The 25488-nt window shown below is 47.8% G+C and overlaps 1 protein-coding gene and 1 non-coding gene across 5 annotated transcripts; both read right to left on the bottom strand.

Annotated features, from left to right (window-relative positions):
• Positions 1-820: 820 nt before the first annotated feature.
• STMN1 (stathmin 1) lies at positions 821-24752 on the bottom strand. 4 transcript variants are annotated; one of them, XM_053576029.1, is made up of 5 exons: positions 24220-24328; positions 22478-22547; positions 21839-22011; positions 18715-18906; positions 821-1178 (listed from the first exon to the last, which is right to left on the bottom strand). In XM_053576029.1, exons 2-5 carry the CDS (start codon positions 22488-22490, stop codon positions 1152-1154), a joined length of 405 nt encoding a protein of 134 aa, XP_053432004.1. In that variant the 5' UTR covers positions 22491-22547; positions 24220-24328; the 3' UTR covers positions 821-1151. The 4 variants fall into 4 exon arrangements, with proteins under 4 accessions (XP_053432004.1, XP_053432003.1, XP_053432001.1 ...); XM_053576028.1 differs by lacking the exons at positions 821-1178; positions 24220-24328 and adding exons at positions 17856-18367; positions 24609-24752; XM_053576026.1 differs by lacking the exon at positions 821-1178 and adding an exon at positions 17856-18367 and having other exon boundaries at positions 24220-24353.
• On the bottom strand, positions 2872-2978 carry LOC128575625 (U6 spliceosomal RNA). The gene has a single exon (XR_008377052.1). It is a non-coding gene; the product is annotated as a U6 spliceosomal RNA (small nuclear RNA).
• Positions 24753-25488: the final 736 nt, after the last annotated feature.

Raw genomic sequence — 25488 nt, forward strand, 5'->3', positions numbered from 1 at the left:
CGCTGGGAAAGTCTGGCAGGCCCCTTTGACAACAGAGGTATTTCACACTAGAGACACTGAGGCCAAGAGAAATAAAGGGCCTTGCCAAGGCTGTGCGGGCACCTGGCAGCACAGACCAGCTTCAGAAGGCAAACACTGGGGCGCCATTCCTGAGTGCGGCCCCTTGGTCCTTCCTTGCTAGAGCCCCTTTAACTCCTCTGCAGGCTCCTGTCCCTGCCTGAGATAATCTGGTAGCTTTTCTCTCTCACATGCACAGCACAGATTCGACTTTCAGGTATTAAAAAGTCTGGTCCCTTTTGCTGTCAAAATTACTATCGTCTGTTCAGTCTGAAGCTTCACCTGCTTTATTCTGGAATAACTGGGGGAATAGGAGGTTGCAATCAGCTTCTTTATTTCTCCACCTTCCTCTCCCCGTGCTGGCTCCCCAGGGCTGGGGCCTTAGAGCTGGAAGAGATGAGAGTAGAAGCACTCTTTCTCCTCTGGTGTGGTTGTAATCAGGCTTGTTGCTTCTGGGTAATGCAGGTACCCAAGGGCTGATTCTGTCCCTATGGGGTGCTACTGAGCCTTCCCAGGAAAACTCCCCACCAGGGACCTCATCCTGCATTTCCAGGCAGGTGGTGGCACTCTCTGGCTCCCTGTGACCGCCCACCTCCTGCCCCTACACCCAATCACCACTCCTGGGAGGAAACCACCTTGGGCAGAATCCTTTTCAGAAGGCTCATAGACACCTTCCTTCCAAAGGTCCCACTTGCCACCCACCAAAACAGTCACCATTCCCCATCATCAGGGCAACAGCAGTCTGCTTCCAGGGCAACTGACTCTTACAACAAACTGCAAGGTAGGCATTTATATTCCCCTATGTCCCCTCTTCACAGATGGGTAAACAGAGGCAAGCAGACCTAGCTGATGTGAGACTCCAAGTCTCACTGACACAAAAGCCCCCTTTTTTCTTTCATATCAAGGATCCTTTTAGGCCAGAGATCATCAATCTCAAGGTCACTGCCATAATCCACAGCAAATATTTATTAAGTACCTAGTGTTGGTGAGATAGGGTCAGACCAGGTAATCTGTGCAGACTGGAAGCCCAGGGCTGGGCAAAGGGCAGGAACAGAAGGGAGGCAGGATTGCTTGGCTAAGGTCTGTCCTCAGGCCTAGGCCAATGAGTCCATAAAGTAAATCTGGAAGAAGAAAAAAAGTCACCAAGTCATCTGCAACCCAGGAGCCAAGTTATAGGAGATGAAGGTGCCATCAATCAAGGCTGAAATAGTAGTTCTCAAACTTTGCTGCAAATGGAATCATCCAGGGATCTTTAAAAAATACTGATGTCTGGCCCCCAGCCCCAGACATTCTGATCCGGCTAGCATGGGGAGCAAAGCTGCAGCAGGAAGGGGTTTGGGGATGAGGTTTGACAGGCACAGGTGGCAGTGACATGTCCCCACTCCTCAGCCTCCTGAGGCAGGGATCTCAGAGTACTGGGCTGGCCCAAAGTAGGGATTTGGGAAGCATGAGCTGGAGGACAGGGGAAAGAAAGGTGGGAGAGCAGGACAGAATGGGAGAGAAAAAGAGCACCAAATCCAGCCAGTGCAGTGAATTTGAGTCTATCCTCCATCACTACCTTTCTGTGTGACCTTGAAGAAATTGCTTCCCCTCTCTGGCTTTAGTTTCTCCATCTGGAAAAGCAGAAGATTGAGTTTGTTAATAATTAAAGATCCTTCTGTCTCTGTGGCTCTAGGATGCCCCAGACTGGACCCCCACAGTGTGAGATAAGCCCAATCTGCAGGTCTATAAACAAAGCTGCTCTCCCTGACTCCCTGCAGAGGGTCAGGCACAGACGTTCAGGAGCAGCCCTGGCCCCTCCTTGGGCTCCCCAGCCACTCTGTTCATGTTTCCAGATGAAGTTTATGACTGTGGAAATTTCCTCTCGGACCCGCTAGCTCAGCCCAGGGAACATGACTGTCCCAGCTTCCAAGTGGAAATTTCCATTCTCTCCCCGCAACAGCTGGTGGCAGATGCTGGCACCAAGGAGCTGGAGACAGAGATCACAGCAACGGGGGAGGGAACAGGGGACAGGGGACAACTCTGGATTATAGGCAACACAGGGGCAGTCAGGGGTCCAGGCATCTTCCTTCCAGGTATTTATCGATCACTTCACCTATTACTATGTGCTGGGCACTATTTCAGGTGCCAGGGACACAGGTATAAATAGGATAGACCCAGTCCTCATCTTCCTGAACATCTTCCGATGGGGGGAAAGAATCTACATAGACCCTGTGAATAAAAACAAAGCAGAATAAGGACAGAGGGAGTGATGCTGAGGGCAGAGAATTCAGAGAGGGTGCTGATAAGTTGACATTGTGTGATTGTCAAGGGAGCAGCAGATCTAAGGCCTGGGCCAGAATGCTGAGTTGAGGATGGTGGGGGATAAGTGATGAGATCTCAGAAACAGCTTGGGGTCTGGGGGCCTTCCGGCCATGATAAGGACTTTGGGGAGCCCACAAGAGGTTTTGTAACAGTGGGGTGACATGATCTGACTAAATTTTATTCATTTACTTACTTTTTACAACCCACTATGACAATTTATCTAGTATCAAACACAGGTTTATTTTCAAAGACTTGGTCTGGTTTCATGAGGCTGACATAAGTGTATGTATTCCACCAGGGCAAATGTAGGATTGAGAATTAACTCATGGTGCAGTTGCATCGCTTACAGGCATTTGTGGTGGACAGTGGGTGGGCCTGACTCATCCTACCCCTGTGGATTGCAGCCCCACATCTGCTGGGAGGGGAGAGAGCAGCCAGCAGAGAAGCACCAACCCAGAATTCTTTTATTTATTTATTTATATTCTACGTTTAGTAAGTTTCACATGTACCAAAAATATGGAATGCTTCGAGAATTTGCGTGTCATCCTTGCGCAGGGGCCATGCTAATCTTCCCTGTATTGTTCCAATTTTAGTATATGGGCTGCCAAAGCAAGCACACCAACCCAGAATTCTTAGCACCAAGAGCAACCCTCTTTGTTTTCCTTGTACCGGGGTCCAGGGCTGTGATAGTCCCCTGTGTTCTGTCGGCAATTCTGGGATACGTGGTGGTACCCTGGCAATACTGTGTTGGCATACAGACCCGTTCAGATGTCAACATTACACTTCAGGACTGAACTGTCCAACTTCCAGATGCTTGGACACCTGGCCCGCCCGTGGCCAGAGGCGGCCTCCCAGCCATCAGAAGCTCATGGCCCGTCTCCTGCCAATCCCTTCTCAACTGCGGTAGTGAAGCTGAAACCTCTTTTCGTCAGGATCTTCGTGAAGTAGCTTCTCATGTCACAGTCCAAGCGGTCCTCAGGGAGGCCACAGCCCTGCTCAGAGCACATAGTAGATATCGAAGGTTTCAAACCTGACCTGAGTCATCTTCTGTCCGTTGGGGCAGATTTCCACAGAGCTTTCGTAAGGAGAACAGGTCTACCTTAGAGCAACGAGCAACATGGAGTTCGTACAGAGGGTATGATGCGGGGTTTTTCTCCAAGTCAGCCAGTTCAATTGGATTTTTCAGGGTCAGGATGCTGGTATGGCTCTGAGCTATCACGCACACATTTGTCCCATGTTTACCACGTCCCTCTGGGGCATCATTCCCACTATGGCCAGCTCTGCAAATGCCAGAGCCATTGTCGAGGACTTGTGCAGCAATTTCTTCTTCCATTTTGATGCAGCTGCTGGGGCAAAGGTACCAGGCAGAGGGCTGGGGTGGAGGATCTGGCCTTCAGGCACCACTCTGGTTGCCCATAGGGAGCACACTGTAGAGGGCAAGGATGGTGCGGACACTACTGTGAAGATTCCAGCTGTTGATGGTGGGGACCAGGCATGGGAATCTTGGAGGCCCCCTGGTGATGGGGTCCAGGTGGGGGGATGAAGTTCAAGCACCCGCCTAGCTTGTGCCCAGATCATTCAACTGCTCCCCATCCTGCAGGACACATGCAGGGAACCCCAGAGCTATCATTCTTTCTTTCACACATTCATTGGACAAGTATTTATGGAGTGTCAAGACAAATCTGACCAGGACTCACCCTGCTCCCCACCCATTGATGGCTCCCCAGTGCCTTCAGATTAATTTTCCTCCTACAAGTCCAGATTCCGTGTCCTGTGACCTTGTATCCCTGTCTCCCCGCCCTACTTCATCTGCAGTCCAGCCACGTCCACAGGCTGCCATCTCAGCCCTCTTCCTGCTGCTCCCTCTGAAACACTCACTGCTGCTTTTTTTTTTAATCTGCTCAACTCCTACTTCTCCTGTGGGACTCAGCTCAGGTGTTAAATCCTCCAGGAAGCCCTCCCTGACTGGTCCCTACCACCCTGGCTTCGTTGCCCTTTTTTGTACTTCTTTTTTGTTTTGGTGTTTGTGTGTTTCTTCATTTGTTTGTTTGTTTTGTGAGACAGAGTCTCACTCTGTGGCCCTGGATAGAGTGCTGTGCTGTTGTAGCTCACAGCAACCTCAAACTCTCGGGCTCAAGTCATCCTCTTGCTTCAGCCTCCCAAGTAGCTGGGATTACAGGTGCCAGCCACACTGCCTGGCTAGTTTTTTTTTCTTCTTCTTCTTCTTCTTCTTCTTTTTTTTTTTTTTTTTTGTTTGTTTTTGAGACAGAGTCTCACTTTGTCACCCTCAGTAGAGTGCTATGGCGTCATAGCTCACAACAACCTGTTGGGCTCAAGTGATTCTCTTGCCTCAGCCTCTCAAGTAGCTGAGACCACAGGCATCTGCCACAATGCCTGGCTATTTTTAGAGACGGGTTTCGCTCTTGCTCAGGGTGGTCTCAAACCCGTGAGCTCAGGCACCCGCCTGCGGCCTTCCAGAGTGCTAGGATTACAGGCATGAGCCACTGCGCCTGGCCTAGTTTTTCTATTTTTAGTAGAGATGGGTCTTGCTCTTGTTCAGGCTGGTCTAGAACTCCTGAGCTCAAGCAGTCCACTTGCCTCAGCTTCCCAGAGTGCTAGGATTATAAGTGTGAGCCACCATGCTTGGCCTCTTTTCTGTACTTCTACTGGTCCCTCTGACCAGACCCATCACACTGCGACACCTAGTAAGTGCCTGTCTCTCTCCTGGGCTGTGTGCTTTGTTGTTCTGTATTCCCAGCACTCAGAATGGAGAAATCTTGAAAAGTGGGATGAGGCTCGGCGCCTATAACTCAAGCAGCTAAGGTGCCAGCCACATACACCAGAGCTGGAGGGTTTGAATCCAGCCTGGGCCTGCCAAACAACAATGACAACTACAACCAAAAAATAGCCGGGCGTTGTGGTGGGCGCCTGTAGTTCCAGCTAGTTGGGAGGCTGAGGCAAGAGAATTGCTTAAGCCCAGGAGTTGGAGGTTGCTGTGAGCTGTGATGCCACAGCACTCTACCCAGGGTGACAGCTGAGGCTCTGTCTCAAAGAAAAAAGAAAAAGAAAAGAAAAGTGGGATGAATGAATGAAGGGTGTAGACCCTTGTTAGGTGCCTGGACTATAGAGATGAAAAAGAGACCTTATCCCTGTCCAAGCAAGGAGAAAGGGGAAATCAGGAAACTGTCAAATAATGACAAAAAGTGGTGCAGGGAAAAAGGGTAAGAGGTTTCCCATGGGGATCAGTGAGTACAATGGGGTTTCTAGAGTCAGAAAGCTCTGGATTCAAATCCTACTTATTAGCTGTCTTTTTCTTTCTTCCATTCTTTTTTTGGAGACAGAGTCTTACTTTGTCACCCTCGGTAGAGTGCTGTGGCATCATAGCTCACAGCAACGTCAAACTCTTGGGCTCCAGCGATCCTCCTGCCTCAGCCTCCCAAGTACCTGGGACTACAAGCGCCCACCACAACATCCATCTGTTTTTAGAGATGAGGTCTCACTCTGGCTCAGGCTAGTCTCAACTCATGAGCTCAGGCGATCCACCCACCTCAGCCTCCCAGAGTGCTAGGATTACAGGTGTGAGACGTCTCTCACAGCCTCACTCCTGCTTTCTTAACCTTCCTCTCCCTTAGAGACAGAATGCAGCACAGTGTTTGGCTCACAGAAAACACTAGAGAAATATGCTGACCATTGTGATTTGCTAACCTGAAGGGTGGATAATGAAGGCTGTGGGAGCAGACATGCCATCCTCAACCCTGTCACCTGTTCTTACTTCAAACCCTGCCATCCTTGGGATCAAATGAACATGCACTAGCCAGAAGTCAGGTTTTGCTTCGTGGTTATTCCAGAGTGCGAGCTACTGGAGGGCAAGAACCTTTGTCTATTTTACTTGCCGCTAAATTCTTGGCATCTAGGATAGGGCCTGGTACATTGTAGGTCCTCAACAAAGAATGAATAAATGACTGAATTCTGATTTGGCTCACTTAGAGCATATGGGTAACCCCTTCTTTCTTGGATCCAGGTCTCTTCTCCTAAATCATCATAAATTCATTAGCTGTGACTTCATTTAATAGCAAGGAATGAAAAGCCACAAAGCACAGGTAAAAGGATTAATTTTCCTCCTCCAACAAGAACCTGCTGGGGGATAGGCAGTCCAAGGCCAGTAAGTCAGCCCAGTGATGTCATCGAGATCCCAGGCTGTATCAATCTCCTTGCTCCAGCTGCCTCATCGCACAACTTTTGTTCATGATTATAAAATAGCTGCTGGACTTCTAGGTATCATGTCCCCATTCCAGGCAGGAAAAAGGAGGATGGGAAAATGGCAAAAGGAAGAAGGAGAGGCCAGACAGGCCAGTACTTAAAAACACCTTTCAGGCTTCTGTTATAAGGAGAGCATCGATAGTGGGAGGGGAGCCAGCAAGGTCTGCCATGACGGCCAATGGAACTATTCCTTCTTCTTCTTTTTTTTTTTTTTTTTTGTAGAGACAGAGTCTCACTTTATGGCCCTCGGTAGAGTGCCGTGGCCTCACACAGCTCACAGCAACCTCCAACTCCTGGGCTTACGCGATTCTCTTGCCTCAGCCTCCCGAGTAGCTGGGACTACAGGCGCCCGCCACAATGCCCGGCTATTTTTTGGTTGCAGTTTGGCCGTGGCTGGGTTTGAACCCGCCACCCTCGGCATATGGGGCCGGCGCCCTACCGACTGAGCCACAGGCACCACCTGGAACTATTCCTTCTTTCTACTCTGCTCTTCACATCTGTTCCTTCTCTGGGCTTCTTTTTCTTTTTTTTTTTTTTTGAGACAGAGCCTCAAGCTGTCCCCCTGGGTACAGTGCTGTAGCATCACAGCTCACAGCAGCCTCCAACTCCTGGGCTCAAGCGATTCTCCTACCTCCACCTCCCAAGTAGCTGTGGCTACAGGCGCCCGCCACAACACCCAGCTATTTTTTTTGGTTGCAGCCGTCATTGTTGTTTGGCAGGCCCAGGCTTGTATTCAAACCCGCCAGCTCAGGTGTATGTGGCTGGCACCTTAGCCGCTTGAGCCACAGGCTCCGAGCTAGGCTTCTTAATTTGTGTAGTTGACATCTCCCTTCATCATCTTTTCATGTGAAAAGCGCAGGAGGCATCCCTCAACCCACGGCGCACATCTAGTCCACTAGTTCTTGTTGACTCCACCATGATCTAGATCCTGAATCCGATTACAGCTCTCCATCCTGCTGTCTGAGCCAGCCTCTTCTCTTTCCCTCCTGCACTCCAGCTCCCCTCACCCTCCGTTCTCCTCACAGTGCCTGAAGACCCCTTTACACACATAATCTGGTCACATCACTTCTCACTTAAAGCTCTCAGAGGCTTGGCATCGAGCACTGATAGACTATAATGAAAATCTGCACCCCAGCCCCAAGGGCAGCTGGACCTTGATCACCCCCCTTGCATGGGATCCCCCAGCTCACCTCATCCAGCCTCACGGGCCTCATTTATGCCCAGTCCTCACACCTGCTGGTTCCTGCCCCTGGGCCTTTGCACTAGCAGTGCCCTCTGCTGGGAAAACATGCTCCTGCCTGCCTCATCTGTGCCCGCCCCTTATCCCCTGCCACAGCTATTATCTGTCATATCTTCTCCACAGCACTCATCACAATCTATCACCTGTCTCCCCTCCCAGAATACACAGGCTCGAGGGCAGGGACTTTGTCTGCCTAGCCATCACTGTCTCTTGAGGGCCTAACACTGTGCCTGGCAAGTAGGAAGGCTCAGTGCACATTTGTTTAAGGAATGAATGAATGGAGAGACTTGTTCTAGGTGAGTTGTTAGGGAAACTTCTAGCTCTTGGACATCTACAGAGAAAGGAGAAGAGGGAGAATGGGGGTAAGGACCATGACACATGAGAGATGCCAGAAACTGGAATCAACGCCCCAACCTTCTTTCCTGACTGCCCAGGAGATTGTGCCAATGGGAACAACTCTGAGGGTACAGCCAGAGACCATTTGAGAAAACAGAAAGGAGGAGGGAAACACAGGTACTAGCACAATGAGCCCACTGAATTCAGGCCCAAATGGGACCTGACCTTCTGGGAATTAGCACTGAGAGAGCAGCCTGCTGCCTCTGCTACGATCAGCTATGACCTCTGAACCTCGGGTTCCTCATCTATATAACGGGATAAGAACAGTATTTACTTCCAAGGTTGTTTTAAGGATTTGATAAGATGGATTATGTAAAGTGTTTATACAACATGTGACAAACAGTAAGAGCTTAAAAAACCTTAGCCATAGGGTGGCACTGGTGGCCTCAAAGGAGTCTGGTGCCAGCCCCATATGCTGGAGGTGGCGGGTTCAAACTCGGCCCTGGCCAAAAACTGCAAAAAAAAAAAAACACCTTAGCCATAAAACAGAAGGAAAGAGTGAGAAAATACAGAGCAAGGTGACACTGATGTAGATGGCCTGGTCCTCTGGGGGCGGCCTAGTCAAGAATGCTGTGAGGGGTGGCGCCTGTGGCTCAGTGAGTAGGGCACCGGCCCCATATGCCGAGGGTGCGGGTTCAAACCCAGCCCCGGCCAAACTGCAACAAAAAAATAGCCGGGCGTTGTGGCAGGCGCCTGTAGTCCCAGCTGCTCGGGAGGCTGAGGCAAGAGAATCGCGTAAGCCCAAGAGTTAGAGGTTGCTGTGAGCCGTGTGACGCCATGGCACTCTACCGAGGGTGGTACAGTGAGACTCTGTCTCTACAAAAAAAAAAAAAAACAAAAAAAAAAAAGAATGCTGTGAGTTTGGACCTCCCAGAAAAGAGACAAAAATTTAAACCATCCAAAAATTAGCATCCCCAAATGGATTTTTTTTTTTTTTTTTGTAGAGACAGAGTTTACTTTATGGCCCGCGGTAGAGTGCCATGGCATCACACAGCTCACAGCAACCTGCAACTCCTGGGCTCAAGCGATTCTCTTGCCTCAGCCTCCCGAGTAGCTGGGACTACAGGCGCCCGTCACAACGCCCGGCTACTTTTTGGTTGCAGTTTGGCTGGGGCCAGGTTTGAACCCGCCACCCTCGGTATATGGGGCCGGCGCCTAACCGACTGAGCCACAGGCGCCGCCCCCCCAAATGGATTTTTAATTTTTCTGGTCCCACCCCTTCATTTTGCAAACGTTCTGAGTCCCAGAAAGGAAGACAACACTCAGAATTGGCAGCAGAGTCAAGTGAGGAAAGAAGGCCTGTTGGGGAGAGGGATATTCAGGTGGGCCAACGTCATGGGTGTCCACTGTTCTCAGTCTGGGGGCAAGGGGAGGGTCTGCCTCCCTCTGTCCCCTCCCCTGCAGTGACAGGAAATGGCAGGCTGAGAAGACCCATGAAATCAGTAGGGGGAAGCCAGGCCAGGGAGGGGCTGTACCCTGGGTGGGGTGCTTCAATGAACCCAGCACTAGGCTCAGAACCCAGCTGGCCTGTGGGGTTACCCACAGTTAAAAGATTTGGGTGTGGGTGCTCCGCTGTGGAGCCAACAGAGCCAGAACTTTGAATCCTGTTCTGTCTGACTCAGAAAATCTCTGCCTTTCTTTTATCTGGGAATTGAAAGGCCTGTATTTGAGACCATCACTAACTGGCTGTGACCTTGGGAAAGTCCTAGCTCTCTGGTCTCGAGTTCCTCCTCTAATCAAGGAGGAGGGCCCTTAACATTCAAGGCCCTTCCAGCGGGAGCTGATATTCTTGAGATTTTAAATAAACACCTCCCCAGGCTGAGTCCGAGGGAAAGCCTGACTTCTAAACCGAATACCCAGTGGTCTCTCATCTAGCCTTTGAGGCCTGGGAGCACAGGGCAGCCCTATCCAGGAGAGCCCTTCAGGCCTGCCCCAGCCCCAGGTACCCATCAGTCCACCTTTCTAACCCAGGGCCTCACCCCACGCCATTCTTTCGGACCTAACTCCACTCCACAGTTTGGGGAAATGAAGCCAAACAACATAATTAAGCCCCTCAATTTCATGCCTACTTCTTCCAAACCTTTAAGGCCTTGGAAGCCCAAATATCAACATTTAGGTCAGTGCTTCTCAAGCTACATTAGAAAAGAAATTAATTTGTTGATAACTTATACTTTTGTAAAATTTAAGAAAAATCGGCTGGGTGCCCGTAGCTCAGTGGTTAAGGCGCCAGCCACATGCTCCAGGGCTACCAGGTTTATATGGCCCGGGCCTGATAAACAGAAAAAATAGCTGGGCATTGTGGTAGACGCCTGTAGTCCCAGCTACTTGGGAGGCTAAGGCAAGAGAATCGCTTGAGCCCAAGGGTTTTATATTACATTATTTTACCGAAAATAATTTTTATAAATAGGAAACGAAATAAAAAAATGCAAAATTCAAGCCTAACTTCATCTAAATAGTATTCAACAGACCTTATAAAATTGCTATAAGTTTTTCTTTTTTTCTTTTCTTTTTTTTTTTTTTTGAGACAGAGTCTCACTCTGTCACCCTGAGTAGAGAGAGTGTCATAGCTTACAGCAATCTCAAACTGTTGGGTCTGAACAATCCTCTTGCCCCAGATTCCTGAGTTGCTGGGACTACAGGCATGCAACAACACCCTCAGCTAGTTCTTCTATTTTTAGTAGAGATGGGGTCTTGATCTTGTTCAGGTGGTCTCAAATTCAGAGCTCAAGCAACCCTCCCACCTTGGCCTCTCTGAGTGCTAGGATTACAGGTGTGAGCCACCGTGCCCATCCAAAATTGCTATGAGTTTCTAAATGCTTACTTTCAGATTCTGTACTTACCTCCTGGCAGACCTATGACAGTTTGTGGATGGGCAGCAGTCCCTGACCTATACTTTATACTTTATAGCCATGGTTCAAGCTGCTGAAAGGTGAACTCTGGCTTTGCAGAGCCCCCTGGAGACTTTCCAGAAGGCACAAGGTGTCTCCACGGCAACTTCCCCCAATGCTACTTTTGGATGCCAGACTGGCCAGCCCCAAGCAGCTCAGCCCAGCATGCTAGTCTGACTATGGCTCCCCCCCTCCCTCCCCAGTTCATCTCCCAGGGCCTCCTGATGTACATTGTTAACAGAATGTCCCCAGTCAGTGGCCAGGAGAATGATGCTGCTGCTGATAGCCACAGAGAATCACTGGCTAGGGAAGCACAGGCTAGATAGAGGTGTGCCTCCTTTGCTTCTAATCCCGACATAAAACTTGGCTCAAGCATCGTCCCCTACTAGAAGTCTCCCATGGCCTGCTTCTGGATGGAGGAGCCCCTGTCTGTGCTCCACATGCTTGTGTTGAATGGTTGTTGTGGTAAATTAGGAAGTGGGGCCTTCCCCTGAGGGAAGCAGGGGAGAATGGAGGGAAGGGGACGTAATATGGACCTTGGTTCTAGGAATGGCTGGATTTCAGGCCCCAAGTTCCCTCAGCAGAGTGCCCCTGTGTAGGGTGCCATCTGCACAACTGTGATGGTTGGTGCTCCAGACCCACTTGTGCTGCACTGGGGGTACTCGAGAGTGGCAATGGTGTTTGGCATGTTGCCTCCTGAGTAGAGTGGTCTCTGCTGGGCTGAGCAACAGAAAACACCATGGGCTTTAAAAAAATCTAAACCCCTGGGCCCCAATTTTAGAAATCCTACCTCCTCCAAAGGTATGATGAGGATCTTAAGTCTCCCTATTTTGAAAAAGTACCACGTGCCTCTGATGCTCAGCTGGAGCTCTGGGGACTGTGCTTGCAAAGGTACAGCAGTGGATCATGCCTGTAATCCTAACATTCTGGAAGGTTAAGACGGATGGATCCCTTGAGCTCAAGAGTTCAAGAACAGCCTGAGCAAGACCCAAACTCCATCTCTACTAAAAGAGAAAATTAAGCTGGGAGTGATGGCTCACGCCTGTAATCCTAGCACTCTGGGAGGCTGAGGCTAGTGGATTGCCTATGCTCACAAGGTCGAGACCAGCCTGAGCGAAACCTTGTCTCTAAAAATAGCCAGGCGCTGTGGTCCCAGCTACTTGGGAGGATTCTCTTCGCTCAGCCTCCCAAGTAGCTGGGACTACAGGGCCGCAACAACCCCAGGCTATTTTTATTTATTTATTTTTTTGGTTGTTGTTAATTGTTGTTTAGCAGGCCCAGACCGGATTCCAAGCCACCAGCCCCGGTGTATGTGGTGGGCGCCCTAACCTGTGAGCTACAGGCCCCACGCCTGTACTGATTGGACTTTTGACTTTAAAAAACATTTGGCGGGTGGCGCCTGTGGCTCAGTCAGTGGGGCGCCAGTCCCATATACCGAGGGTGGTGGGTTCAAACCTGGCCCCGGCTGAACTGCAACCAGAAAAAAAAAAAAAAAAAAAAAAAAAACATTTGGCTGACCAGTTGGCGCCTGTGGTTCAAGGAGTATGGAGCCGGCCTCATATACCGGGGGTGGCGTGTTCATGCCCCGCCCCGGCCATAACTGCAAAACACACACACACACACAACCATTTGGCTGACCAACGGAGCTGCTGTCGGGGGTTGTGTCAGGGACAGCAGACGCTTGGCACCCAGCGGGGCTGGGCCATCCCGTTATGAACAGGAGAGGCGGCGGGGCGAGGAATGGTGGGCTGTAGAGCACAAGTCCCGCCTCCAGGGGGCAGCAGCTGCACGAGCTTGCTAATGGCGTCTGGGTGAGACTGAGTTCAGGGCTGCCAGACCTTCCGGTTTTTCAAGATAAGCCTGAAATCAGATTTTCACGTGTTAGTGTCAACACATTCCACAATTTAAAACAGCTGGGCCGAACACAACATGCCTTTGGACCGATGTTGGCTGCAGGCCCCCAGTTTGTGCATTTGGATCTGGGAGCATTCCATTAAGGATTAGTCACATTGGAAGCCAGTCTGCAAAGGTAGGGCAAAGACATCATTTGCTTCTATTTTCACACATGATGAGGACAAAGCAGGTGCCCAGAGATGGACCACGGGAGTCACCTACCTACTCATAAATCTAAGCCAGCACATAGTCTCCTCCCGCCATGAGCCAGGCCCAGGGCTGGAGATCCAGTGGCAGGCAGAGTGCCTGTTCTTAGAGACCCTATGTTCTAGCAGAAGACATGTGCTTGAAACAAATAATTGTGTAACAATGACATTTGAGATACATGAGGGGCTGCAGGATAGCAGTGAGGGTTGAAAGTTTGATTCCTGATTCCACCACTTGGCTGTTGGTGACCTAATAGTTGCCTCATTCCTCCCCTGTGAAAATAACCTAATAAGGTTTGTTCTGGGAATTCATTGAGATAATGCAAATAATTATTAGCTGCTGCCACTAAGAAGAAAGCAGATAAGAGGGGAACCTAGGCTTAACATGGGGAGCTTCCACCAAGCCCTGCATCTCAGTGAATATTGAAGCTTTTTGGTAATGATGGAGGCAGATAGCCACAGGCGTTGGAAGCCCCAGGCCCAGAAGCAGCAGTAGCTCAGCCCCTCCACACACACACACACCACTCTACTGAGATGGCTGCAATGGGACACCTAGCTCATTTCTCCCCGGTTTTTTCTTCCTTTGGATCTAATTTCAACAGCCTACTCGTCTCAGTAGGATTTTGTGCCCAAGGACACAGAAGGTACTGCTCTTGGCTATGCCAGGAAAAGGCTAGATCTTTCCAGCTATGAGCTAGAGCCCTTCCTCTGAGGCTTCTGCATTTTGGAGTTCATCAAACTCTACAATTACGTTTTATAAATCTATATACAAAACAAGTCAGAAAATCTTTCCTTTGCTCCTATGTGCTTTGGCTGGCAGAGGCCTAAGGCACGGGGACCTTCTGTTTCACTTAAGGAGGCAAGGGTCAAGAGACTCGGCTCACCAGAAGTATATCTGGGGCCTTGGAGTTCAGCTCAGTTGGGAAATACTCAGTGTTTATGACATGGTCCCTGATCCTGGGGAGTCTTGCACTCCAGCCAGGTAGAGAATCACAGTCTTGGATTTGGCAATGAACTTCCAGGGCACCTAATCCAACCAGCATCCACAAATGGAAACACCTCTATAAGAAGCATGGCCTTTGTCTTCTATATTGACCTCTCTCCTAGGCATGTCCAAATAATGAGATGGTCTTAAATTGCCTTTTTAAGGTGACAGCACTGGCTGATTTTAGGGCTTTCACTTGCTGAGTCCGTGTGCAGTCTGAGATAGAGGGGAATTGTTTGAGACAACAGAGGGACATTGAGCTGCCAGAGCAGTCCCCTTCCCTGTTTAGGGACTGGAGTAAGACTGCCTGGGTTAAACTTTCTGAGTAGCTCAGGACCTTGGACAAGTTACATAACGTTCCTCATTCTGTTTCTCTGGGCAGTGGAAACTGTGTGCACAGCAATGCCTGGATGTAAGTGCTCCATCAACAGTGGCACTACCATTTTTCCAGTCAACTGTGGAGTTGTTGTTTTCTCTTCCTCATGTCCCATGTTTAGCAGCACATGCCCCAGCTCCTCAGTACAGGATCAGCCACATGTATTGCTCCAGAGCCCAGGCCTCTCCCACATGATCCCTATTCTGCCCCAGTAGCCCCCTCTGGGATTTCCAGTCAACTCATCCCACCTCTATTTTCTCTTCCTTAAAATGGCTCCATTCACTGACCACTGTGTTGGTCAGCCTTCAAAGGGCCTCTACCACTTAACATAGGACGGGGCTAGAGACCTTCCTGGAGAGACTGCCATGAGCCATGAGCAGGTTCTCTGTGCATGCTGCAATTACAGGCTAAGGGTTTAATAATTAAATGCTTTAATGGGGTTTGACTTGGGTCCATCTGACTTCTCAAAAGACTAGCTCAAGTCCTTTCTCCACTGAACTTCCCAGATCATAAAAGCCCTCTGGTCATTCCTTTTACCAAAGCACTAGAACACACCTGGTTAGTATAAGTTATGTGGTTGACAACATCATTCTCAGCTAAATGTTACACAACTTTCCTCCCCCTTTGTGTGTAAGCACATGACATGTTCAGCCCTCTCTTCATCTTCATCCCCAGCACATAGCCTAATGTGGAGCAGCACATTGTGCTTGTTAAATGTTGACTTAAGGGCCTCCTTCATGTCCTTCAAACCTTTTTTTGTTCTTGACACAAGGTCTCTTTCTCTGTCACCCAGGCTACAGTGGAGTCATTGTCATAACTCACTGCAACCTCAAGCTCTTGGGCTCATACAAAGCTCCTGCCTCATCCTTCCAAGTAGCTGGGACTACAGGTGCACACCACTACATGCAGCTAATTTTTCCATTTTTTGTAGAGATAGGATCTCACTTAGGCAGGTCTCAAAGTCCTGGCCTCAAGCTGTCCTCCCACCTTGGCTTTCCAAAATGCTAGGTTTACAAGAATGAAACACCTTGCCCAGCTTTTTGAGACAGGATTTCAGTCTGCTGCCCAGGTTAGAGTGCAGTGGTGTCATGACCAAACACCTTTTCTACTGTGCCCAATCATAAAATCCAAGAGTATAAAAGCCTCCACAAGAAGGGGCAAGCTCATTTCCCACTCAACACAAAAGAAATGGAATCTGCTCTTTGGTGATAGACCCAGGGTGACCACCCTCAGTAAAAGTACTGCCAGAGGATGGCCTAGCTAGAATAGATGCAGACTTCTGAGGATGGGACAAAGACTCAGGCCAAGGAAAGTGCACTGATAAAGACATTCCTTAGAAACTGTGAGTACCCACTATCCCTCCTTCCTCTCCAAGTCAATGCAAAGAATTCTGGAGTGGAAGTTACTCAGCCTGACCTAGCCCAACCTTCTCATTTTATCCAGGAGAAAATGGGACCCAGGACTAAATGTTTCCCCAAAGGTCAGAGGTCAGGGGTGAAATAGGGCTTCTGATTTTATGGGTAAGATGCATGTCCTTCAGTTCCCTGTGATTTATTGCTTTCATGAGGTGTGTGTGCACGGGGGGACAGTAGTCAATACCACCCTCAGATAAAGTCAGGGGCACCACAGATAGCTTGTAACAGGGGACACTTCTTAAGGCCTATCTTGACCTTTTCTTGCTTTCTCCTGACGTCTATTCCCTTCCCTACAAGTCCTATATGAGCAAAAGCTTATTGCCATCTGTGGGACACCTAATATCACTCAAATTCTATCTTCAGGAATTCCTTATATTCCCATCTACTCAGAACTGGTGTTTTAAAAATCCCACAGACACCATTTTACTCATGCTTATTTTTAGCACCTACTATGTGCCAGAGACAGGAGCCAAGGATGAACAGTACTAAATCCCTGCACAGAGGCCTCAGTCCGTCCTTTGAGGTATTGCTCAGCAGCTATTGTATTAGACAACTACTTGCCCTTGCTCATGTTTGCCCTACATGGTTCTAACTCTTCAAGCTTTTTCTCAGAATTCCTGATTGATCATCTCAGTCTAAGTAAATTTAAGTCAATTTGATACTATGGTTTCTCTTCAGATGATGTAACTCTTTCAACTTTTTAAAAGTTGATTCAAGGGCAGTGCCTGTGGCTCAGGGTGCCAGCCCCATACACGGGAGGTGGCAGGTTCAAACCCGGCCCCTGCCAAAAACTACAAACAAAAAATAAAAAATAAAATAAAGTAAGTTGATTCAAGGCACATAAAAGCTGCATCATCATTTGTAACTCAAGAGTATACACTTAAAGAGCATGCATGAGCTTGCAGCTGAAAATAGTAATCATTTATACTATGTATACGAGTGCTAAATACATGGTGTTCCCTGTGTGCTCTCTCACACACACTCATTTAATCCTGAGAGGTAAGCTGAGTGGGTTATTGTTATTTTCATAGATTTGGTAAAGCCCAAATCAAGATAAAGCCAGAGCTGCGGAGGCGCGTGCGTTAGCAACACGTGGCTCCACTGCAGGGTTAGCCGTCGTCTTTTGCTGTTAAGTGCTTGGCTTCCAAGAGCTTTTATACAGATGTCTGAGAAGCAAAAAAATCGTATGTAATTAAGGTTATTTGCCAAATAGCATAGGAAAGCTGCCAGAGGCTTCCCCTCAAATGAGAGGAAATGCCCTTACAGTGGTGAGTGTTACAGCCTCCGGATGTGAGATGAAGTAACTGCCAACCTTAATCACCCAAGTCAAATGCTACTCCAGAAAATAATTAAAGTTTCCCTTTAATCATGTCACAGGAGTTGCTACAGCAGCACAGAAAGTTTTATTAACACTCTGATTTTTGAGTCACAGCTTCAATGGCAGGAAAGTATTAGGACACACTCTCACCTATAACTACCAGCTATCTCCAACTAGGATCTTGAGATTCGCTCTAAACTGTTCTCTAGAAACACCATTTGTGCCTTAATTCTGCCTTTTTAACAGGGACACAGAACAAAAACATGCTTGTTTGCAAATAAACATCTGAAAGAATATAGTAACAGCTGATCTGGGCTGAGGCATCAAAACAAAGCAGTGATTGTGGAAGAAGACAATGCAAACTCCGGAGCAAGAAACTGGAGGGCAGAGAGCTTGCAGTAATGTGTACGCTGGGTATTTCCACCAGCCCAAAGGCCTCATCTGGAATAAATATAAACTAGGTGGGCCTCTATGGCTTGATAATTTGTTATCTGAATAGAAAGAAGTCACTACCATCAACAGCACTGTGCAGTTTTATTAACCATTCAAGTCCAGTAGCATCTGGTAAGACTGGGACAGAAGTAGGATTGAAAAGTGAACAGATATTCAGCATCTAACAGTTCAAAAGAAGCCACTACATACTCTTTTCACAAATGTTTTCACAGAGCCAATACAGTACTAGCCATTAACCCAGTACACCAAGTGTACTGAAGTAGAAAAGATGCAACAAGAAAAATAGCTACATTAGAAAGACCAACACTTTAGAAAAAGAGTAAAACACTTTCAGTTTCTCCCCTTTAGCCCCTAAAACAACATCTTACAGCCTGGATCTACCTATACAGTCCTACGTCAGCTTCTAGAGTATTTTTCAGGAGGGAAAAAATAAAATGACACTGGCCAGTACAGTCTTTGGATATTTAGGAAGGGGAAGGGGAGAAAGTCAGTTTTCAGAACAAATTAGTCAGTTTCAGTCTCATCAGCAGGATCTTTGGATTCTTTGTTCTTCCGCACTTCTTCAACGTGCTTATCCTATAAAGGAATGGTTAAGTATTGTCAGTCAAATAAAAAAGCCTGTCAAGTCATACTCCCCCACCCCCAGAGAGGCCTAACAGAACCTCAGTACATATATTATAGCTCATATATGTACTCATATAACTCTAAAGTTAAGAGTTCTAAGACATTATCTTCAAACCTCTTGGGTCTCTTGTGGAACCTAACATCTAAGCTGCCTACTGATCTTCCAAGGAAGGCAGCTTTGCTGAGAATTAATGAACATTCCATCTTAAAATAAAATACCTCTCATTTAACATGTCAAGGCAATTCATTGGTACCTCAAACCACAAGCTCTTAACCCCTTTACCAAGCAAGAAACCAACCTTCTCTCGCAAACGCTCCAGTTTGGCAGCCATTTGTGCCTCGCGGTTCTCTTTGTTAGCTTCCATTTTGTGGGTCAGTTTCTCTTCCGCCATTTTACTGAAGTTGTTGTTCTCTTCTATTGCTTTCTGAAGCACTTCTTTCTCGTGCTCTCTTTTCTCAGCAAGCTGCTTTAAGACCTCAGCTTCATGAGACTGGAAAAAATTTAACAGGCTAGGCTTTCTGAAATGTATTTAGTATTAATTAAAATTATAAGAGATATTATTTACTGGAGGAATTGAAAAGAGGAAGAAAATATAGCCCCTTTTAATATACTGATGTTAGGACCTGAATTATCCCCATCATAAAATACTGTGAAAATCATATTCTTAGATAATCATAGCCTCCATCACAGGATCTGATTCACTTTTTTTTTTTGGCCGGGGCTAGGTTTGAACACGCCACCTCTAGCATATGGGACCAGTGCCCTACTCCTTGAGCCACAGGCAACGCCCGAAAATCATATTCTTTTTCTACTATTTGTATTTGCTTTGGAAAACTGCCTATTATTTGTTCAGAGATCTCTTGTCCAACTATTCCTTAGGGAAATCCTAAGATTTCCTGCTTATTGGTGTCTGGATGACTTGAGTAATAAGCTTGGGAATGGTACTGCATTAAGAGTTTTGGCTACTGAACTTCCAAAGAAAACCAGCTCACTACAGAAGAATTTAACTATAATTGATAGGAAAAAAAAAAAAAAGAAAAAAGAAAGGAAGGAAGGAAGAAGAGATAGCCAGGCACAATGGCTCATGACTATAATCCTAGCACTCTGGGCTGAGGCAGGTGGATTGCTTGAGCTCAGGAGTTTGAGACTTGCAAGAGTAAGTCTAAGCAAGAGTAAGTACCTTGTATCCCCTAAAAATAAATTTTAAAAAGTAAAAAATAGAAAATTTAAGACAAATCCTTCAGATTACCATTCAAAAGTCAGAAGGATTTCTATTTCAAGAAAAGGCTTATTAGGGCAGGGCCTATGGCTCAGTGGGTAGGGTGCTGGCCCCATATGCCAAGAGTGGCAGGTTCAAACCCAACCCCAGCTAAACTGCAACAACAAAAAAAAAATTAGCCAGGTGTTGTGGCAGGCACCTGTAGTCCCAGCTACTCGGTAGGCTAAGACAAGTGAATCGCCTAAGCCCCAGAGTTGGAGGTTGCTGTGAGCTGTGTGATGCCATGGCACTCTACCAAGGGTGACAAAATAAAAAAGAAAAGGCTTATTAGCTTTTCTCCATGGAAACTCCATTAATTTCCAGACCATACCTCAGTGTGCCTCCTTCAGCAGACTTAGAATAGCTTATCAAACAGTTCAGGAGCATAAACGTGCAGTGTTAACTATGGAGCATTTGCTACTGGTTCTATTAATTCTCTTCATGATAGCAGTTTCATTATATTTAGCCAGTTAGGTAAAGTAATGGCTAATGACTACAAGGCCAGGATTGATTCCTAAAAAACTTCCCTCTGTCCAGCCTTCAGCTATATTCTCTCCTCCTACTCCAAGAACTCAAAATGCATAGAAGCAAAGGCAAAAGATGAGGCACCAGTATAAATACTGCTGCTCTTCCTGGGGAAAACATTCACGGTGCTGATGTTGGAAGTGTCACACACACACACACACACACACACACACACACAGTATATGCCACTGGAAAGTGCAACATGCCACAGGGGCCCGTGCATGTATACCAGTCTTCAAATCACATCAGTTGTGCTGGTCTGGGGCAGGTCACTACCTCACCTTTTTGTACACTTACTTGCCCCAATTTTTTTATTTTTTTTTTTTAAATTTTTAATTTCAGTTTGCTTGTTCATTCTTCTTTGTTTGAAGTACTCCTTTTTTGTTCATTTTCTTCTTCCTCTGGCGGTGCTGGCTGTTGTTGATGTTGTTAGTAGAGATGGGGTCTTACTGTGGCTCACTGCTGCTCATACTGGTCTTGAACCTCTGAGCTCAGACAATCCACCCGCCTCGGCCTCCCACGGCACTGGGACTACAGGCGTGAGTAACCACGCCCAGCCTACTTGCCCCAATTTTAAAACCAAACTTACCATCCCAATCAGGGTTGGTGGGAAGGAGGATTAAATAAGAATGTATGTAAAGTTCTTTTTTTTTTTTTTGGAGACAGAGTTTTACTATGTCACCCTCGGTAGAGTGCTATGGCGTCACAGCTCACAGCAACCTCAAACTCTTGGGCTTAAGCGATCCTCTTGCCTCAGCTTCCAAAGCAGCTGTGACTACAAGCACCAGCACAATGCCCAGCTATTTTTGTTGTTGTTCTTTTTGTAGTTGTCGTTGTTTGGCAGGCCCGAGCCAGGTTTGAACCTGCCAGCCCTGGTGTATGTGGCACCCTAACCGCTGAGCTATAGGTGGCAAGCCATATGTAAAGTTCCTAATGAGTAGAATAATGTTCAGTGGAAGGAAATACACTAAAATGTTACCAAAAGCTATTTCTGGGAAATGGGAAAATGACAACTTTTAATTTATATTAACAAACTTGTTTCCCAGTTTTTCTACCAGCATGGTATGTTTTGATTCTTTCGATTAATTTTTTAAAGATAAGCTACTTTATAATAGAATTGCTTAGATAAGAGGAAAGCTATCCAATACCAGTTGAGCAACACAACCACATTACTAATAATGTAAAATGTTTTTACTGTATAGCTCTCAAAAAACTAAAGTGACAAAGAATCACCTGCCAACAAATATTCCATTTTTCGAAAAGGAAGCACAAGAAGCATAAGCTTTGATTTAAGACAGAACTGGGCTTGAATTCTGGCTCCAACTCTTACTACTTGTATGACTTCAGGAAAACAGCTTAACGTTCCTGAGACTGTTTTCTAATTTCCATTATCTGAGACAACACCCACTGTGTAGGGTCACTATATTAAGGAGAAAAATATAAGCAAAGGAGGTGGCACATAATATTCAATACTTGATGGCTGATGGCTGGTATTTTCTTCCAGCCACTGGCATATGTAATTTTCACCATTATAATCACAATGTAGCTATAATTCTGTTTTCTTCCTGTTATGAAAATAAAACTGATTTGCTCTATTACATTAATAAAGATCCTGTTTTCTGTGAATTGTGATAATTACCTTGCGTCTTTCTTCTGCAGCTTCTAATTTCTTCTGAATTTCCTCCAGGGAAAGATCTTTCTTCTTTGGAGGGGAAAGGGGGAATTCTGGGACAGATTCTTTTGACCGAGGGCTGAGAATCAGCTCAAAAGCCTGGCCTGAGGCACGCTTCTCCAGTTCTTTCACCTGGATATCTGAAGTTGATCATATTTATGATAATTCAAAAAACTAAGGTTCTTCTATTTTAATAAACTATCCTGTAATTCCTAAAAAAACAAACTTAATGAATACAACTAGGACCAATAAAGATGTGTCTGCAAGCAAGATATTATTACCTAAATACCATCTCCCAGAAAAACAAAGCTAAATATTTTTGGATTAATAAATAACTGTTCTAAGACATCAGTACCTGACTGTCACTTTCATAAACAAAAGACTTGTGCAAATTCCACAATTTTGCTTTGGATTAAAGTCAAATTGTCTAATAATGAAACAATTATGAACTCAGTAAATTCACACAATAATCACATTTTCGTAATTATTCTACTCATAAAATAGCTTTTTGACAAGTGCTGAGGTAAAGGCCCATAACCTGAGGCATCTCCTAATCCAACATCCTAAGCTCAACACAATTTCAGCTTGTCCAAATAGATTACGTACCAGACGAAGCCATGGTGAAGACAAGAGACTGGCAGTGTACTCTACACAATCCACTGGGGTAAGGAAAGCTCTGAAAATTATTTTCAAAAGCATGCAATCAATTTCTTTGAATTTCTATTATTTCTTAATTCATCAACACAAAGAGATCTCAAATCACATCCATGATGTCAAGAAAAATCATTGTGTGAAATTAAACAAGGTATCATTAACCAAGAAAAAAATTATTAAAATCTACAAAATACTTAAAAATGTTGGGAAATATTAACTGAACCTGACGTTGGTTGCAAAAAACATCAAGTTAACTGAGCTTGCCCATTCAAAAAACAACTAATGGATTTTTGAAGTTGGACGAAGTCAATCAAGTCACAAAGATGAAGGATTTTTTTCCCTTCGTAAACTGATTTTTTTTCCTCCACCCCGAGATTCAACTCAACAGTGTACACCGGAGCCATCTTAATGCTGCCTACAACTCTTTGTGCAAATGAAATACCCACCCTTGCTTTGTCTGTTTCTGCTATGGTAGATAACAAAACGCCAAAGCTAAATTAGCCAATAATATCAAACTCCTATGGTTTCTGGGGTTTAAGCTCTTTGCCAACAACGAGAAAATTAAGTTTTATGAGCCTCTAGGATTTTTTGTTCCTCTCCAACCCTTTTCCCTCTAGGTTTTAAGGTACAATACGTGCTGCCTTTACGTCATAAAAAACGCTGTATCTCGTGTTGATTTTTTAAAGATTATAATACTTGCAGACTTCAGGGTAGTACCGAAAACGTAGGACTACAGATTCCCAACAGCTAGAAAAGAAAATCAGAGGCAGCGAAATCTTCTAGCGTTAGCAGAGCATCAGACTCAGCAGCGGACCAAAGATGGGCGTGGCGCTGGCCCAGGCAAGGAAAAGCGGGCAGGCCGCCCCCCGCCAATCGGAGCACGCCCTGCGCTCCGGCCTGTGGCCCCGCCCCCTTCCTCCCCGCGCCTTTTCGAATCTCCCCGAACTCTGCACACCCCGAAGCCCACGCGCGTGGGAAGGGGAGGGATGGGCGGGGCTAACGGTCCTATCCGGGTAACTCCGCCCCCCCGGGCTCGCCTAGCTTAGACACCCCCCCAAATCCCGCCAAAAACACCTCGAGGCCGCTGGCACCCCCGCCTCAGCTCAGCGGGTGGGGCAGGCCCCAGGAACCGGCCGCCGGGTAGCCCCGTCGTCACCTCGCCGTCTCCTCCCTTCGTCCCAATTCTTAATCTGTCGCCACCCGAGCTGTCCGCGCCCCAACCGCAAGGACAGGACAATCCTCAAAGGGAGCCAGGGACACCGCCCCTCAGTCACTGTCCAGGGTAATCGCAGGGAGGGGGCGCAACCCTGGCCGCCCACAGTCAGGCCCAAAGGTTGCTGGTCCCCGGGGGCGCCGCCCCACCCCTTCAGACAATGGGGACCCCAGCGGAGTCCGCAGGGAAGGGGAGGCATCCCTATTGTTTTCTCAACCGTACCGGGGGCTGATGCTCAGAGCTCGCTCAGCCCCCTCCCCACGACTGCCGCGCCCCCAGGGAGCCGGGACAAAGCCGGGACTCCGCCTGACCCACACACAAAGCACAGAGCCCTCCGCCCACCAGCCCCTCGGGGCCCGCGGCCCCGCCCGCCGCTCTCCAGCAGGGGGTCGCTGCCACGGCTCGGCCCCTCCCGCCAGCCTCTTTCCCCTCGCTGCCCCCAGCCAGCCTCCACCACCTCCTATGAAAGCCCCACACCCACCTGCTCGGTCCGTGCCGCCTGACCACACTCTGAGCACCAACAGTCCCGAGCGCGCACAAAAGCGCCAAACAGCGGCACGTGACCCCCTTGCGGGGTTCCGCATTGGCCGAGAGCGGCGGCACGTGCCAGCCCCTCCCCCACAGCCAGCCTGGGGCCCCGCCCCTCAGGACCCCGGAGCACCTCGGGAAGTGTAGTTCAAGCCGGTGGGGCTGGGGCCAATACAGGGGTGGGGAGTCCTGGAGAGGTATTCTCAGGTGTGAGCCGAGGACAAAGGCACGGGTCTCGTGCGGAAGAGGGCGTTGCGGTGGACCTCGGAGTGGGTCTGAACCAACTCTCTCATCTCTAGAAAAAAGGCAGGGTAGAGTCGGTGGGGGGGGGTCCTTCCCTACCTTTCAGACCTTGGCCGCCTCGACTCCGCCTCGGGAGAGCGTCGTGCCCCGCCTCGCTCCTGCGGCAGCACTTAAACTGAGCGGGGCCCCTCCTACTGCCCCACCCGCGTGGTTGTCTGAGACGATTGTGCACCTGTAACAGGACAGTGTCACCCCACGCCCCCGCATGGACGGCCCCTCCCCCCGGCACCCTTCCCCGACTTTCGCGTGTCACCTGTATTGTGACATCATCATAATCCCTAACTCACTCGTCCCTAACGGGTCACGGTCGTGGCCCTTCCTCCCCTGTTGTCTACGTTCTCATTTTCATCTTCAGGTTCCCTAGCTGGTGACCAGAGACCTGTGCGGGACAGCGTGAGGCTCTGGAATTTGATCTCCTTTGGTCTGACAAAGCCAGGGCTTAAATGCAACTCCATCTGTTCTGCCAAGCCTTTTGCGGATGATAGGGAAAGAAGAGCCATAGCAGTCGCAGACTATAAGAACCGCAGTTAAGTATTGCTTTTGTTCTTGGAGCACGTGCTCCCTAGTGCAGCAGCAGGGCTCTTTTTAAAAATCAAAACAAAAGAACCACAAGGTCACTGTTTCCCCTGACCTGGATAGATCAGAACCACAGCAGAAACACAAAGAAAATTGGTCTGACCATGGCTATCTTAGAATGACTGGCCCCTTTCCCCACATGAACAGGAAAAGTAAATGTACATAGTTCCCAGACCCCTACCCCACCCTTTGACCAAGACTGTGTTCTCAAGTGGTGGTCATTACATCAAAGCACTTGCTCTTTGAGATCCTAAGCAGAAGGGACACCTTCATTTTATTAACAGGCTCTGTCTCTCTAAACCAAGAAACAAATGTGACCAACTCTCCTGAAACCACAATCCTA

Source organism: Nycticebus coucang, chromosome 22, assembly GCF_027406575.1.
Source record: "Nycticebus coucang isolate mNycCou1 chromosome 22, mNycCou1.pri, whole genome shotgun sequence".
In the NCBI taxonomy this organism is placed as follows: domain Eukaryota; kingdom Metazoa; phylum Chordata; class Mammalia; order Primates; family Lorisidae; genus Nycticebus; species Nycticebus coucang.